This window comes from Oncorhynchus gorbuscha, linkage group LG09 (assembly GCF_021184085.1).
Source record: "Oncorhynchus gorbuscha isolate QuinsamMale2020 ecotype Even-year linkage group LG09, OgorEven_v1.0, whole genome shotgun sequence".
NCBI classification, from domain to species: domain Eukaryota; kingdom Metazoa; phylum Chordata; class Actinopteri; order Salmoniformes; family Salmonidae; genus Oncorhynchus; species Oncorhynchus gorbuscha.
Window position 1 is genome coordinate 25,556,168 of NC_060181.1, and position 18,909 is coordinate 25,575,076.

Consider the following 18,909-nt stretch of genomic DNA (forward strand, 5'->3'; position numbering starts at 1 on the left):
CTCCCTCTCTCTCCATTTTCATCCCCCTCCCACTCTCTCCCTCTCTCTCCATTTTCACCCCCTCCCACTCTCTCCCTCTCTCTCCATTTTCACCCCCTCCCACTCTCTCCCTCTCTCTCCATTTTCACCCCCTCCCACTCTCTCCCACTCTCTCCATTTTCACCCCCCATCCCACTCTCTCCCTCTCTCTCCATTTTCACCCCCTCCCACTCTCTCCCTCTCTCTCCATTTTCACCCCCTCCCACTCTCTCCATTTTCTCCCCCTCCCACTCTCTCCTGCTCTCTCCATTTTCACCCCCCCACTCCCACTCTCTCCCTCTCTCTCCATTTTCACCCCCTCCCACTCTCTCCCACTCTCTCCATTTTCACCCCCCTTCCCACTCTCTCCCTCTCTCTCCATTTTCATCCCCCCTCCCACTCTCTCCCTCTCTCCATTTTCACCCCCCCCCCCCCCCACTCGATCCCTCTCTCTCCATTTTCATCCCCCTCCCACTCCATTTTCACCCCCCTTCCCACTCTCTCCCTCTCTCACCCCCTTCCCACTCTCTCCCTCTCCCACCCCCCTCCCACTCTATCCCTCTCTCTCCATTTTCACCCCCCTCGCAATTTCTCCCTCTCAACCCCCTCCCACTCTCTCTCTCCATTTTCATCCCCCTCCCACTCGCTCCCTCTCTCTCCATTTTCACCCCCTTCCCACTCTCTCCCTCTCTCTCCATTTTCATCCCCCTCCCACTCTATCCCTCGCTCTCCATTTTCACCCCCTCCCACTCTCTCCCTCTCTCTCCATTTTCATCCCCCTCCCACTCTCTCCCTCTCTCTCCATTTTCACCCCCTCCCACTCTCTCTCCATTTTCACCCCCTCCCACTCTCTCCCCTCTCTCCATTTTCACCCCCTCCCACTCTCTCCCTCTCTCTCCATTTTCACCCCCTCCCACTCTCTCCCTCTCTCTCCATTTTCACCCCCTCCCACTCTCTCCCTCTCTCTCCATTTTCACCCCCTTACCACTCTCTCCCTCTCTCCCTCTCTCTCATTTTCACCCCCTTCCCACTCTCTCCCTCTCTCACCCCCCTTCCCACTCTCTCCCTCTCTCACCCCCCTTCCCACTCTCTCCCTCTCTCCATTTTCAACCCCCTCCCACTCTCTCCCTCTCTCTCCATTTTCACCCCCCTCCCTCTCTCCCTCTCTCTCCATTTTCACCCCCTCCCACTCTCTCCCTCCATTTTCATCCCCCTCCCACTCTCTCCCTCTCTCTCCATTTTCACCCCCCTTACCACTCTCTCCCTCTCTCTCCATTTTCATCCCCCTCCCACTCTCTCCCTCTCTCTCCATTTTCACCCCCTTCCCACTCTCTCCCTCTCTCACCCCCTTCCCACTCTCTCCCTCACCCCCTTCCCACTCTCTCCCTCTCTCTCCATTTTCACCCCCCTCCCACTCTCTCTCAACCCCCTCCCACTCTATCCCTCTCTCTCCATTTTCACCCCCCTTCCCACTCTCTCCCTCTCACCCCCCTCCCACTCTCTCCCTCTCTCTCCATTTTCACCCCCCCTCCCACTCTATCCCTCTCTCTCCATTTTCACCCCCCTCCCACTCTATCCCTCTCTCCATTTTCATCCCCCTCCCACTCTCCCCCACTCTCTTGTGGTTGGTTAAAGATCTGAATCCAAGAGACTAAAACAACCATAGAAATACACAGACAATACGTATGCATGCAGCTACTGTACACTCAAACACGTACTTGGGGATGCCGGCAAGGTATGCTATGAGAGTTCGGAGGTCGTCAGCTCGTATTCTGTCGTGATTACTGCGTGATGGAAACGTTAACACTGGACCACCGCGTCTGTCTCTGCCCCCTGGAACACACCGGATAAAACAGTCAGCTTAGAGGCTGAACACAGGATAAAAGAGTCAGCTTAGAGAGTGAACACACACACACACACACACAGGATAAAACAGTCAGCTTAGAGAGTGAACACACACACGATAAAACAGTCAGCTTAGAGAGTGAACACACACACACAATAAAACAGTCAGCTTAGAGAGTGAACACACACACAGGATAAAACAGTCAGATTAGAGAGTGAACACACACACACACACACACACACACACACACACACAGGATAAAACAGTCAGCTTAGAGAGTGAACACACACAGAGACACAGGATAAAACAGTCAGCTTAGAGAGTGAACACACACGAAGAAACACAGGATGAAACAGTCAGCTTAGAGAGTGAACACACACAATAAAACATTCATCTTAGAGCACAGTCCAGTGTATACGCACACGCACACACAAAACTCTGCCTCCTGGTGGAAATAGAGAGAAACACATGAGTTCATATATTCCCATGAGTATGTTCGTGGCCATATGATAGCATTATCTCACTAATAGGTACTCAGAATGGCAGGGAAAACATCATTGTATAAGGAAGACTATGTAAAAAGCAATAGGCCTATACAGAAATATCAGTATTTCTATAGAAATCCAACAGTAATTTCTTTGACTATGTTAATGTGTGTTAGGTTGACCTAGCAGTAGCTGGATAAACTAATCTATACATTCCTCAAAATTTCTTCAAAATTCAATAGATTCCTCTCTCCTTCCTACACCACCCTCTTCCTTTTTCCCCCCTTGCTCCCTCCCTCCTTTCAAAATAAATGACTTTATCAAAATGCATTATGGGAAATGGTTAAGACAGACAGTAACTCATCGCTATAGCAACCACTCTCTTCCTCTCTATTTCTCGCTTTTGTTCATTATGGTCCATCTGTCAGTGACCTTGGCTACACACAGGGGGAGAATGGAGTCAGACAAAAGAGGAATGACACACACACATACACACACACACACACACACAAAATCACACAAAGACATAATTTTCAACACTAAAATAGTTTAGAACTTGCAGATGAGGGGTCAAAGGTCAAGCGTAGGGGGTCTGACCTCTCAGTAGCCACAGGTCACAGCTATAAACTCACAATCAGAATGCATGTGTGTGTAGCTCCATGCCTGGTAGAGGTCAGTGTGTGTAGCTGCATGCCTGGTAGAGGTCAGTGTGTGTAGCTGCATGCCTGGTAGAGGTCAGTGTGTGTAGCTGCATGCCTGGTAGAGGTCAGTGTGTGTAGCTCCATGCCTGGTAGAGGTCAGTGTGTGTAGCTCCATGCCTGGTAGAGGTCAGTGTGTGTAGCTCCATGCCTGGTAGAGGTCAGTGTGTGTAGCTCCTTGCCTGGTAGAGGTCAGTGTGTGTAGCTGCATGCCTGGTAGAGGTCAGTGTGTGTAGCTGCAAGCCTGGTAGAGGTCAGTGTGTGTAGCTCCAAGCCTGGTAGAGGTCAGTGTGTGTAGCTCCATGCCTGGTAGAGGTCAGTGTGTGTAGCTCTATGCCTGGTAGAGGTCAGTGTGTGTAGCTCTATGCCTGGTAGAGGTCAGTGTGTGTAGCTCTATGCCTGGTAAAGGTCAGTGTGTGTAGCTGCATGCCTGGTAGAGGTCAGTGTGTGTAGCTGCATGCCTGGTAGAGGTCAGTGTGTGTAGCTGCATGCCTGGTAGAGGTCAGTGTGTGTAGCTCTATGCCTGGTAGAGGTCAGTGTGTGTAGCTCCTTGCCTGGTAGAGATCAGTGTGTGTAGCTCCATGCCTGGTAGAGGTCAGTGTGTGTAGCTGCATGCCTGGTAGAGGTCAGTGTGTGTAGCTGCATGCCTGGTAGAGGTCAGTGTGTGTAGCTCCATGCCTGGTAGAGGTCAGTGTGTGTAGCTGCATGCCTGGTAGAGGTCAGTGTGTGTAGCTCCATGCCTGGTAGAGGTCAGTGTGTGTAGCTCTATGCCTGGTAGATGTCAGTGTGTGTAGCTGCATGCCTGGTAGAGGTCAGTGTGTGTAGCTCCATGCCTGGTAGAGGTCAGTGTGTGTAGCTCTATGCCTGGTAGATGTCAGTGTGTGTAGCTGCATGCCTGGTAGAGGTCAGTGTGTGTAGCTCTATGCCTGGTAGATGTCAGTGTGTGTAGCTCCATGCCTGGTAGATGTCAGTGTGTGAAGCAATTAGTGAATATGTCATGTTCCATTAGCTTTGTTTATGAAGAAACTAGGATTATCTCTCTCACACACACACACACACACACACACACACACACACACACACACACACACACACACACACACACACACACACACACACACCTGATAAGAAGGCAACTTTTTCCTTTAGAATAGGCAACACCTCCATCGCTCTCATGTCTTCATTTTTACGAAAACCTGGAGAGAGAGAAAGACAGAAGTGTTAGGATTTTTCACAGAAACTCCCAATGTTCAAATTCTCACCTCTTCCATGGAAAGTTTTCAGCAAAAATAGGCCTAGTTTTATCCAACTTGTTCTACAATTCAAAATGTCTGACTTTGTATTTCTTCCTTGAATATGGGGAATAGGAGGTATATTTTTTTCAGCATCACAGTCAAAGAAAGAAAGTTTTCAGAATGGGAAACATGATTTTGATTTGGTCTGGCTGGAGTAACTGTTGAAGAGTGGTGGAGAGAATCGGTTTATTTTGGGCTCAGTTGATGTGAGGAAAATCCCTGCCACTGTAGAAGCCATCTGACTGACAGAGAGATGTTTCCACTGAGTCCTCGAAACTGGCTATGAACCCTAGTTGAGTGATGCAAGGACGCACACACACAGAGGAATAAGTGAGGCTATAGTTTCAGAAGTAGGAACTTACACCTGCTTTAAGAGTTAAAAGGGAAGGTTGGTCAAACAAAGAGCTGTTGTATTAGTGTCTTACCCAGAGAGAGAGAGAGAGGAGAACAGGGTATAGTATGGCCATATTAGAGAGACATATTTTCCTCAGATTAAACAGACCCACAAAGATTTTGAAAACAATTACACATTTTGATAAACTCATATCTATTGGGTGAAATACCAGTGTGCCACCACATCAGCAAGATTTGTGACCTGTTCCCACAAGAAAAGGGAAACACCATTGTAAATGCAAACCTATATTGATCTGTCTATTTATTTTCCCTTTCGTACTTTAACTATTTGCACATTGTTAATTAACATAGCCAGTAATATAACATTTAAGGGTGTTATGTTTACTGCTAATTTCTGATTGTTCATTTAATTTTTGTTGCATCTATTCTTGCACTTTCTTTTGCAATGTAAACATGTTTCCCATGCCAATAAAGCCTTTTGAATTGGAGAGCGTGAGAGAGTGACATTACTCTCTTTCTGCAATGTTACAGCGCCTCACAGAGGAGTAAGTGAGCACACACACACACACATATCTTTCTATCGTGCTGTTATTCATGGGCCATACATTTAGAGCTTGGGGGAACGTAGCACACACACAGAGACATCTGGGGGCATGGCATGTCTCCCTTCCCAAAGGCATTGTGGGAGTATGTATTGCTATAGTAATCCTCCAATATCTGAGGTGACAATAAAATAATGATCTATAGTTTACTCTCATTTTCATCTTTCTCTCAACTTCCCCGAGGTTTGCAAAGCCCACCCACCTAAGAGAGCCAACCAAATACCTAGGTTTTTATCTCAGTTGGGTTACCATGGACTTGAATCAAATGTATTTATAAAGCCCTTTTTACATCAGCAGATGTCAAAGTGCTATGCAGAAACCCAGCCTAAAAATCCAAACAGCAAGCAATGCAGATGTAGAAGCACGGTAGCTAGGAAAAACTCCCTAGAAACGCAGGAATCTAGGGATAAACCTAGAGGAACCAGGCTCTGAGGAGTAGGCCAGCCCTCTTCTGGCTGTGCCGGGTGTAGAATGGTGATGGACGTTAAGGTTTGTCTTTACAGTAGGTGAAAGTGTGTGTGTGTGTGTGTGTGTGTGTGTGTGTGTGTGTGTGTGTGTGTGTGTGTGTGTGTGTGTGTGTGTGTGTGTGTGTGTGTGTGTGTGTGTAAGTGGGTAGTGGAAACCTTGTAGTGCTCTGTGAATTCACTAAACTAATACTGTATCGCTCCTCATAGCAATAGCCCTCCTCTTTATTCAATTATAACCACACATCCACGTCAGATGGGAAAGTAGTGACCAGACTCAGACAGGCTCCTAGTAGTCTGCCTGTAGGAAGAAGAAGTGTGTGTGTTCCTTGGCCCTGCTCTGTATTCCATAATAATTCCAGTGTTACTTGTAGTGTGTTATGACCTGAGCTCCTCTACATTCAGCTGCCCCTGTGGTGAGCTTCTGGAACACTTTCCACACTCCCACAACCATACTCAGTCAGGGGGAGGGAGAGGGGTGGGTCCGTCCGTCCGTGTGACAGATTGCTAATTGCTTTTTAAATACAGCTCACACACACACACACACACACACACACACACACACACACACACACACACACACACACACTAGGATGTGTTTTTTCACAGACATCTTTACACTTAAGGGAGCAGCTAGACAGGCCAGAATCCATAGACTTACAGCTGCAACTACACACACAAATATCTGATACACACAAGGCCACAAAGAAACACGAGAGAGAGAGGAGAGAGTTGAGGATTTATGAAAGCAGCTGAGAAGTGACAGCCAGGATGGACGAGCAACAACAAAAAGACGAGTGAACAAGAAAAAGAGAGAGGAAGAAAGGAAAGTAAAAACCCTGCAATGCTGCTGCAGACGATGATGTCACCCTGACTCGACCACAGCAAACGGACACTGGTGGAGGGATGGGCCACTTTCTGTTTTTTCTCTCTGCTCTCCCTCTCTTTCCCGCCCTCACACTTCAAAAAACGTAGCTGTCTTTAACCATTACTTTACCATTCAGGGGAGAGCGGAAAGAGGGGAGAGCGGAATAGTGCATCTAGATACTCTATAAAGATACTTCCTCTCCTGATCAAAAGGCAGAATCTGAAATGGCCATTATTTCCTTTGGTCGGAGCACCGCGTGGTACACCATAAATAAAGGAACTGGTTGCCATTTTAGATGATCCACCCTAAACGTTTGGCATAGCCGTTAGCTGGATGAGGGCGGAGCCTGTCGGTGTGTAAAGCCACACGTGAAAAGGGTCCCCAGTATGGACGTTATCCTCCAACACATCTGCATGTTTTATTCCCAGTTTTACAAAGTTTGTCACTCCAACCGACCAGGCAGCATGTGGAACTAGCTCCTCTACTAACACACCCCCAGCTAAGCTACACCAAATCAGATGCTAATTACATTGTGAAAGACAAGAATTAGCCCCATAATCCTATGCTATCGAAATTAAGATAACCAAGGCTAAGAGATATTTTTTGGGCAACAAAAAAAAACAATTGCTTTTGAGGAGTGGTGCTAAGCTAGGCCAATATATGCTAAACTAAGAAGCTGGCAGCTCCGCCTGTGTGAGCTGGTGTCCTGTGTCGGTTTGTGTGTGTGTGTGTGTGTGTGTGTGTGTGTGTGTGTGTGTGTGTGTGTGTGTGTGTGTGTGTGTGTGTGTGTGTGTGTGTGTGTGTGGCTTAGAGAGAATTCAAATCAAATCTTACTTTACACCTGTTAACGAAGCATGTGACGACAAACAGTGAAATGCTTACTTACAGGCCCTTAAAAATGCTGAGAAAAAAATAACACGTAATAAAAGTAATAAAAAAATATAAAATTAGTAACGCTATACAAAACATTAAGAACTTCTGCTCTATCGATGACAGACCGACCAGGTGAAGCCAGGTGAAAGATATGATTCATTAGATGTCACTTGTTAAATCCATTTCAAATCAGTGTATATGAAGTGGAGGATAAAGTTTAAAAAATATATTTTGAAGCATTGAGACATGGATTGTATATTTGTGCCATTCAGGAGGGTGACAAAAACATGTAAATGCCTTTGAACAGAGTAGTAGGTACCAGGCGCACCAGTTTGTGTCAAGAACTGCAGCACTACTGGGTTTTTCACGCTTAACAGTTACCTATGTGTATCAAGAATGGTCCACCACCTAAAGGACATCCAGCCAACTTGACACAGGTGGGAAGAATTGGAGTACATGGGCCAGCATCCCTGTGGAATGCTTTCAAAATCTTTTTAGTGTCCATGACCCGACGAATTGAGGCTGTTCGGAAGGTGACCCTAATGTTTTGTACAGTCAGTGTATATACAGGTACCAGTACCGAGATGAGGTAGATATGTACACTACCGTTCAAAAGTTTGGGGTCACTTAGAAATGTCCTTGTTTTTGAAAGAAAAGCCATTTTTTGTCAATTAAAATAGCATCAAATTGATCAGAAATACAGTGTAGACATTGTTAATGTTGTAAATGACTATCGTAGCTGGAAATGGCAGAGTTTTTATGGAGTATCTACATAGGCGTACAGAGGCCCATTATCAGCTATCGTCACTCGTGTTCCAATGGCACATTGTGTTAGCTAATCCAAGTTTATCATTTTAAAAAGGCTAATTGGTCATTAGAAAACCCTTTTGCAATTATGTTAGCACAGCTGAAAACAGTTGTCCTGATGAAAGAATCAATAAAACTGGCCTTTAGACTAGTTGAGTATCTGGAGCTTGAGTATCTGAGCTGTTTCTCAAACATTAGTGTCTAGTTTGAGAAACAGATGCCTCACAAGTCCTCAACTGGCAGCTTCATGAAATAGTACCCACAAAACACCAGTGTCAACACCAGTCTCAACGTCAACAGTGAAGAGGCGACCCCAGGATGCTGGCCTTCTAGGCAGAGTTGCAAAGAAAAAGCCATATCTCAAACTGGCCAATAATATTTAAAAAAGATTAAGATGGGCAAAAGAACACAGACACTGGACAGAGGAACTCTGCCTAGAAGGCCAGCATCCTGGAGTCACCTCTTTACTGTTGACGTTGAGACGGGTGATGCACCACTCTTTTCTCCTTTGTGTGGCCATAATGCCCCGTACAAAAAATCAATGCCTTTTGCAGCCAGTGGCTGTTGTGCCCTTGGGCTGAATATAATAATTATAATTCCCTTCCCTTTCTCACAGGCTACAAGTGAAGACAGACACATCGGGGACGCCACTGCGTGCGTCCTTATCCAATTCCGACGTGCATATTGAAAGAACTGTGTACATTTACTTTTCGTCAGCCAACAAGATGAGTGGGTCTAACGAACAGCAAAAGCACGAGCCTATGTCAATCTACTATCCCCCATAGTACAAAAGTTGACCTACTCTATTCTGTGCAATAAATAAATATTACAAACATAGTCTGGGACAGTTTTGGGATGTGATAGATCCCAAATGAATACAAACACTGAGCCTGACGGAACAGATGAGAACATTCATCTTAAAATGTTGATAAACTACTAGGCCATTTCTTCACATTATAAGTGCAGCAATAAGCACATGGTAGTAGGCTATAAGTGTGAATGTTCCAATAGCAGAAAACACCATTCTCAAAAGGGAACCCAAATGTGATTATACATGTTATGCTTTTATTAGAAAATGTCAATTGTTATGGTGAAACTACATATGTATGCCAGTTAGGCTCTACACCCTTTGTAAAGCGGATTAATGTGCTTCATTTTTAGAAGTTATTTGGCCACTTTTGTTGTGATACAAACCTTATCAAAACATATAGGCCTACATGAGGTGTGTTACTGTGAGTTGAAAAAGGTCGCAAAAAAAAGGGGAAAAAAGCATGCACTGTTTCTTGCCTTAAACTGGGCATCATTCACAAGTGATCATTTATCATTCACAAGTGATCATTTATCATTCACAAGTGATCATTTATCATTCACAAGTAACAGGCTAATATTGTCACCCATCAAAATATTATTGATTTAATATTGCATTTACATATACTAAATAATATTTGTGAAATGCGTTTTGATTTAGAATGGACCAATACATGTCATCTGTACACTTAAATAGCGAATGGAGGAAGGTTTTCCCGTGGTTCGTTTTCATGCCAGCCAGGTAGGCTATACTCTTGTTGTAAAGATTGCTCGTCTTTAAATCAAATCAATCAATGTGCTTAATATAAATATAGTAGGCCTAGCCTATAGAAAGCTGATGGGATCCTCCTCTTTTTAATAGAAGCCAGTACTTTGTTTTTTCACACAATTGCATAGCCTATAGAAATGTTGCACCACATGAGCTCATGGGCTCTCATGAAGTGTTAGACTTTCGATTACATTTGCATTGATGTCAGGGTGATTAGAGGGACAATAGAGTGCTGAGTACCAGGCAGTTAGTAAGTTTGGTAGGCCACTAATGACCAGCAGCAGCATCAGAACTTGGAGAAGCCTAATTACCGAGACTAAACAGTCATGTGGAATTTGACTACTGTCATGACTCGTGACCACTGGTGTGGTGGTAATACGGTCACCGTAACAGCCCTAGTGTGGACCATGATCGATCTTTAGTGATATGGACACAGAGTAACTTGAAGCTCTCGACCCGATACACGACAGCCCTGTCGATGGGAATGGGGGTATGCTTGGCCCTCTTTTTCCTGTAGTCCACGATCAGCACCTTTGTCTTGCTGACATTGAGGCAGAGTTTGTAGTCCTGGCACCACACTGCCAGGTCTCTGACCTCCTCCCTATTGGCTGTCTAATTGTTGTTGGTGAACATAGTTGTTCCTCTTGTCCAGGTGGGAAAGGGCAGTGTAGAGTGCAATAGAGATTGCATCATCTGTGGATTTGTTTGGGCGGTATGTGAATTGGAATGGATCCAGCGTGTCTGAGATGATGGTGTTGATGTGAGCCATGACCAGCCTTTCAAAGCACTTCATGGCTACAGACGTGAGTGCTCCATTTAGACGGCCTACTTTCGCATTCTTGGACACAGGGACTACGGTGGTCTGCTTGAAACATGTAGGTTTTACAGACTGGGTTAGGGAGAGGCTGAAAATGTCCTGGTAATCTGCCTTTTGAATGTTAACCTGTTTAAAAAGGTCTTACTCACATCGGCTACGAAGAGTGTTCACACAGTCGTCTGGAACAGCTGGTGGTTTCATGCATGGTTGAGTGTTGCTTGCCTCAAAGCAAGCATATAAGGCATTTAGCTCATCTGGTAGGCTCGCGTCACTGGGCAGCCCGCCCTTTGTAAATCTGTGATAGTTTGCCAGCCCTGCCACATCCGCCGAGCGTCAGAGCCGGCGTAGTAGAATTCAATCTTAGTCCTGTATTGAAGCTTTTCCTGTTTATGGTTTGTCGGAGGTCGTAGCAGGATTTCTAATAAGCATCCGGATTAATGTCACGCTCCTTGGAAGCGGCAGTTCTAGTCTTTAGCTCAGTGTGGCTGTTTCCTGTAATCCATGGCTTCTGGTTGGGATATGTACGTACGGTCACTGTGGGGATGATGTCGTTGGTGCCCTCATTAATGAAGCCGGTGACTGACATGGTAAACTCCTCAATCCTGGAACATGACCACAACACAGCAGTAAAATAACAGTCAGAGACGCTCATATGCAGATAACATCTATGCTGGCTGGGTAGCATACAGGTTTTTAGGAAATGTTCAAAAAAGACCCCATTCACAAAAGATAGTGTCAAATCCAGTGCTCTTCAGATCCGCTTCCATGCATCCGTGACAGTAACATGACCACCACCAGCAGAAGGAGAGAGAGGATAGAGGGAGTATGGGGGGGGATATTTGGGTGAGGAGTTACACAGGCCAGAAAGTCAAACGATAGATTGAAGGGATCCATAGCTACAGCCAATCCATGTCTGGCAACTACAGAATCCTACATGAGCAAGTGACAAAGGGTCAAATAATCCTGTGTTACGGAGTGTGTGTCCTTGTTAACCTCTTGAACCTATGGGGGCGCTATTTCATTATTGGATAAAAAACGTGCCCGTTTTAAGCGCAATATTTTGTCACAAAAAGATGCTCGACTATGCATATAATTCACAGCTTTGGAAAGAAAACACTGACGTTTCCAAAACTGCAAAGGTATTATCTGTGAGTGCCACAGAACTGATGCTACAGGCGAAACCAAGATGAAACTTCAAACAGGAAATGAGCAGAATTTGAGGCTCTGTTTTCCATTGTCTCCTTATATGGCTGTAAATGTGCCCTGAATGAGCCTACGCTTTCTGCCTTTTGCCCAAAATGTCTGCAGCATTGTGACGTATTTGTAGGCATATCATTGGAAGATTGGCCATAAGAGACTACATTTACCAGGTGTCCGCCCGGTGTCCTTTGTCTAAATTGGTGCGTAATCTTCAGCTGCAGGCATTTTCCCATGGGATTCAGAGGAGAAAGCACACTTCCACGAACGATATATCATCGAAGAGATATGTGAAAAACACCTTGAGGATTGATTCTAAACAACGTTTGCCATGTTTCAGTCGATATTATGGAATTAATTTGGAAAAAAGTTTGGCGTTTTGATGACTGAATTTTCATTTTTTTTTTTGGTAGCCAAACGTGATGTACCAAACGGAGCGATTTCTCCTATACAAAGATTCTTTTTGGACAAACTGAACATTTGCTATCTAACTGAGAGTCTCCTCATTGAAAACATCCGAAGTTCTTCAAAGGTAAATGATTTTATTTGAATGCTTTTCTTGTTTTTGTGAAAATGTTGCCTGCTGAATGCTAACGCTAAATGCTACGCTAGCTATCAATACTGTTATACAAATGCTTGTTTTGCTATGGTTGAGAAACATATTTTGAAAATCTGAGATGACAGTGTTGTTAACAAAAGGCTAAGCTTGAGATCTAGCAGATTTATTTCATTTCATTTGCGATTTTCATGAATAGTTAACGTTGCGTTATGGTAATGGGCTTGAGGCTGTAGTCACGATCCCGGATCCGGGATGGCTCGACGCAAGAAGTTAATGAACTTGACAAATCTGTTGGTTTTTCTTCCTGTGAATGATGACATGGCGTTGTGTTCATGGTCAAAATCAGAACAAGGCCCGTATGTATCATGTGAAAGTCATCGGTTTCTCTTTATGTAGGACTGGGCTCCAGGAGGTGAAGTGAACATTAGTTCCTTGCAGTCACAAAGCAATTTACAGACACACACACACACACACACACACACACACTATAAACACGTACAAACATGCACAGAAGAGAAATGTGTGCGTGTGTGTCAGTCAGTATATGCCAGTTGCCAGGACAGATAAAGAGGGAGGTATGGAGAGCAGAGAAGTTCTCTTCATACAATCTCTCACTCAAACATGTTGATATGATGATCCAGAGCATGTTGAAGTGCTAATCTCATAATGGTTATGGTCCGGATTAAACTCGTGAAAACTGATCTGAAGTCAGCTGTTACAGGGGCCTCATGGGGGCCCAGGGAGAGAATGGGTCAGGCTGGTTTGGTTAATGGTACGTTTGAGATAGCATAGAGGGCGTGCCTAAATACATTGCATCACTGGCCTTTTCCAACTGAGGCCTGTGTTGGAATTCCCGGTATTCCCATAAACTGGTTCCCATTCTCCAGAGTAGAACAGGGCGGATATGGGAATCGAGAGGTGAACTGTTTGGATAACAGACAATTATTCAAACAATAATCATGACATCTGTTTCAACAGTAACCTGGGGAAAATATTCTGCACTATCATGAACAGCAGATTACTGCACTCAGTGAAATCAAATTGGATTAATACCTAATTATAAAACATCAGACCATATTAATACCCTACACACCCTAATTGAAAAATACGTTTTTTAAAAATACTTTTAAAAAATAAACATTTTCAAAAAGCTTTTTGATTCAATTTGGCACGAAGGCATTTTATTCAAACTAATTGCAAAATGGTGTGGGAGTAAAAACATATGACGTCATCAAATCAATGTACGGAAATAACAAGTGAGCAGTCAAAATTGGACATAAGCATACAGATGTATTTTCCCACAGGTGCGGAGTAAAACAGGGGAACAACTTGAGCTCAAGTCTATTTAATATCTATATAAATGAATTGGCTAAAACACTTGAGCAATCAACAGTCCCTGGTCTCACTCTTAACACAGAAATAAACTGCTTCCTGTATGCAGATGATCTGGTGCTTCTATCCCCCACAAAAGACTAGCTACAGCAACAGTTCTGTTACACCTGGGAACTGACAGCCAATCTAAAAAAATACTAATATTATATTACAAAACAGGTCCAGATGACGAGGAAAGTATTCAGACCCCTTGACTTTTTCCACAATTTGTTACATTACAGCCTTCAAAAATGTATTAAATAATCCCACCCCCCTAAATCTACACACAATACCCCTTAATGACAAAGAAAAAAATAGGTTAAATATTTATGCAAATTCATGAAAAATACAAAACTGAAATATGACATTTACGTAAGTATTCAGACACTTTACTCAGAACTTTGTTGAAGCACCTTTGGCAGTAATTACAGCTTCGAGTCTTCTTGGGTATAACGCTACAAGCTTGGCACACCTGTATTTGGTGAGTTTCTCCCATTCTTCCTTGCAGATCCTCTCAAGCTCTGTCAGATTGGATGGGGAGTGTCACCGCACAGCTACTTTCAGGTATCTTCAGAGATGTTCGATCGGCTTCAAAACTGGGCTCTGGCTGGGCCACTCAAGGACATTCAGAGACTTGTCCTGAAGAAACTCTTGTGTTGTCTTGGCTGTGTGTATAGGGTTGTTGTCCTGTTGGAAGGTGAATCTTTGCCCCAGTCTGAGGTCTTGAGCAGGTTTTCATCAAGGGTCTCTCTGTACTTTGCTCCGTTCATCTTTCCCTCGATCCTGACAAGTCTCCCAGTCCCCGCTGCTGAAAAACATCCCCACAGCATGATGCTGCCACCACCATGCTTCACTGTAGGGATGGTGCCAGGTTTCCTCCAGACATGACGCTTGGAATTCAGGCCAAAGAGTTCAATCTTGGTTTCATCAGACCAGAGAATCTTGTTTCTCATGGTATGAGAGTCCTTTAGGTGCCCTTTGGCAAACTCCAAGTGGGCCGTCATGTGCCTTTTACTGAGGAGTGTCTTATGTCTGGCCACTAACAAAAAAGGCCTGATTGGTGGAGTGCTGCAGAGATGGTCGTCCTTCTGGAAGTTTCTCCCATCTCCACAGAGGAGCTCTGGAGCTATGTAAGAGTGACCATTGGGTTCTTCGTCACCTCCCTGACCAAGGCCCTTCTCCCCTGATTGTTCAGTTTGGCTGGGCGGCCAGTACTCGAAAGAGTCTTGGTGGTTCCAAACTTCTTCCATTGAAGAATGATGGAGGTCACGTTGTTCTTGGGGACCTTGAATGCTGCAGAAATGTTTTGGTACCCTTCCCCAGATCTGTGCCTCGACACAATCCTGTCTCAGAGCTCTACGGACAATTCCTTCGACCTCATTGCTCTAACATGCATTGCCACCTGTGGGACCGTATATAGACAGGTGTGTGCTTTTCCAAATCCTGTCCAATCAATTGAATTTACCACAGATGGACTCCAATCAAGATGTAGAAACATCTAAAGGGTGATCAATGGAAACAGGATACACCGGAACTCAATTTCCAGTTTCATAGCAAAGAGTCTGAATACTTCATGTAAATAAAAATATATGTTCTTGATTTGTTATACTTGTGCAAAAATAATCATTTCCACCACCCATGTTGGAGAGAAAAATAAATAAAACCCCCTCAAAGTACATCCCGTGGCTAGAAGACACTACAAAATAATGAAGTACTGTCAGACAGTACACGAGGCAGACTATCTGACAGAACTATATAGACTTATGAGCAAGTTGTTCCCCTAAATTTAAAACAAATACAAAAATGATTCAACAAAAACAGAAAATCCAATAACTATTGGGAGAAAAACCCATTTGTGCCATATTCCCTATAAAAATTGTAGCTTCCTGCCACAACCGCAGGGACAGCCAGTAGAACTACCAGCCAGAGCAAAAAAAACATTTCTACCGGTCTTTCTCACTATCATTATTGTCTTAATTTATTTCTTACTGTATTGTCCTGCTAAATGTTATTACTCATTGAGTATTATAATTTTTTACTATTATCCATCTGCGTTATCATTGATTTGATATGTGTCTATATGTTTGCTTTGGCAATGTGTGCCAACACTTTCCAAGCCAATAAAGTATTTGAATTGAGAGAGAGTCTGGAATGTGAATCTCTGTGTGTGAGATAGATGCAGGTGTCACTAGAGAGAGTCTGGAATGTGAATCTCTGTGTGTGAGATAGATGCAGGTGTCACTAGAGAGAGTCTCTCTCTCCCCATTATGGCTTTCAGTTTTTCAGGGCTTAAGAACTCTCAATCTCTTCCTCCCTCCACCGTTCTCTCTACTAGTTCATCAACCAGATTGTTGTTAGTAATTATTTACTAGACACAATGCCCTCTCTCACACTCCCGCTCTGTCTTTCTCTCTCTGTCTTGTTGCCAGCTACTCTACCCCCCATTAGCCTAGTTTGGTAACTTTGATTGACATCAGATTCTCCCAGCTCCCAGCCCCACGGAGGAGATTTGATTGGTCGGTGAAACAGAGGGGGTGATCCTATTGGCTCGGGAGACTGAGAGGGCGATCTTATTGGCTGATGGCCAGGCTGATCAACCACAGCTGCAGCACTTTAACAATGCCCTCACTGTGGGTACAGCTGACACACACACACACACACACACACACACACACACACACACACACACACACACACACACACACACACATATATATATATAAAAAATACAAATAATAATAATTGCCCATCTGTGCTAGTGACAAGCATTAATAATAGATTTCAAAACGTTCCATCGGTCTGTCCTAGGCTCTCTTTTCCCTGCTTACCTCTCACTCCCTCTCTTTCGCCCCTATTCCTTCTCTCTCCCTCTGACCATCCCGTTTTCCCCAGAATGTCAGTTGCCAGTTGAATCTCGCCATCTCTCCCCGTCACATTCTCTCCATTCGACCAGACTTCTAATAACAGGGTAGAGTAAGAGACTGAGACACAGGATGAGAAGAGAGAGAGAGAGAAACAGCCCACCCGAGCCCTCACACTAAACATATGTCTGTCAGGGACCAAAGTCACAACCAGGGTTACGTAACACTATCTCTCCATCCCCCTCTCCTCCCTCCCTCCCCCTATCCCAGTGTGACCAGCGAGAGAGAGAGCAGGCCACCAGATGGACTGGTTTCAACCTTTAGATCTTAGAAGACATCATTTATTTTAACCCCTTTATGGGGCAGACCAGTGACATCACTGCTGAATGACTCAGAACAATAGGCTCGACCTATAACCCTGCCTAAAAACAAGGAAGTAAAACAAATCAGTTTTAGACCAGACTGGAGAGATGAGGGGGAGGGAGAAACTTCAGCAGATCCCGGACAAAACACACACACTAACCACATGCTGCTACAACAGACAGACATCAATGGTAGATCCCAGACAAAACACACACACACACACACTAAACACATGCTGCTACAACAGACAGACATCAATGGTAGATCCCAGACAAAAACACACACACACACTAACCACATGCTGCTACAACAGACAGACATCAATGGTAGATCCCAGACAAAACACACACACACACTAACCACATGCTGCTACAACAGACAGACATCAATGGTAGATCCCAGACAAAACACACACACACACTAACCACATGCTGCTACAACAGACAGACATCAATGGTAGATCCCAGACAAAACACACACACACACTAACCACATGCTGCTACAACAGACAGACATCAATGGTAGATCCCAGACAAAACACACACACACACTAACCACATGCTGCTACAACAGACAGACATCAATGGTAGATCCCAGACAAAACACACACACACACTAAACACATGCTGCTACAACAGACAGACATCAATGGTAGATCCCAGACAAAACACACACACACACTAAACACATGCTGCTACAGACAGACATCAATGGTAGATCCCAGACAAAACACATGCTGCTACAACAGACAGACATCAATGGTAGATCCCAGACAAAACACACACACACACACACTAAACACATGCTGCTACAACAGACATCAATGGTAGATCCCAGACAAAACACACACACACACACACTAAACACATGCTGCTACAGACAGACATCAATGGTAGATCCCAGACAAAACACATGCTGCTACAACAGACAGACATCAATGGTAGATCCCAGACAAAACACACACACACACACTAACCACATGCTGCTACAACAGACAGACATCAATGGTAGATCCCAGACAAAACACACACACACACTAACCACATGCTGCTACAACAGACAGACATCAATGGTAGATCCCAGACAAAACACATGCTGCTACAACAGACAGACATCAATGGTAGATCCCAGACAAAACACATGCTGCTACAGCAGACATCAATGGTAGATCCCAGACAAAACACACACTAAACACATGCTGCTACAGACAGACATCAATGGTAGGTCCCAGACAAAACACATGCTGCTACAACAGACAGACATCAATGGTAGATCCCAGACAAAACACACACTAAACACATGCTGCTACAGACAGACATCAATGGTAGGTCCCAGACAAAACACATGCTGCTACAACAGACAGACATCAATGGTAGATCCCAGACAAAACACACGCTGCTACGACAGACATCAATGGAAGATCCCAGTCAAAACAGTGAAACAAAACGAGAGAAAGTGGAAGGGAGGGTAGAAGATCACAGGAACACACAGAATGCAGGTGTGTGTTCGTCATCCTACCTGGTAGCTGACTGGACAAGTCTCCTTTGGGCTCTTTTGGGAGGGAACCATCTGGAAGAGGGAGAGAAAGTGAAGAGACAAAGCGAGAGATTATTATTATTAGGTAGTCGGTTGTGTGTGTCTTTACCAAGCTAATCAACGCCAGGCCTGGACAGATCTATCAGGGACTGGTTCAGACCTGAGACACCAGCGGTGTATTCATTAGGAACCAAACGGAAGAAAATGGGACAAACCTACCTTTATTTGTCCAATATAAACTAATTTGATTTGTAAACAGTTTTCTGCTGCAAAACCTTTTTCAACAGTTTGCACTAATAAATAGACCCAAAGTGTGTGC

General features: G+C 44.4%; 1 protein-coding gene across 5 annotated transcripts in view; it reads right to left on the reverse strand.

Moving 5' to 3' along the window:
- LOC124043320 (triple functional domain protein-like) overlaps positions 1 to 18,909 on the reverse strand; it is a 130,421-nt gene that overhangs the window by 84,750 nt on the left and 26,762 nt on the right. For 3 of the 5 annotated variants that reach the window (XM_046361813.1, XM_046361812.1, XM_046361811.1), the window contains exons 2-5: positions 18,573 to 18,623; positions 16,659 to 16,787; positions 4,169 to 4,243; positions 1,737 to 1,851 (exon numbers count right to left, since the gene is read on the reverse strand). In XM_046361813.1, the coding sequence (XP_046217769.1) occupies positions 1,737 to 1,851; positions 4,169 to 4,243; positions 16,659 to 16,787; positions 18,573 to 18,623 (370 nt within the window). The remainder of the gene's footprint in view (positions 1 to 1,736; positions 1,852 to 4,168; positions 4,244 to 16,658; positions 16,788 to 18,572; positions 18,624 to 18,909) is intronic. The other 2 variants (XM_046361815.1, XM_046361816.1) reach the window with 1 other exon arrangement.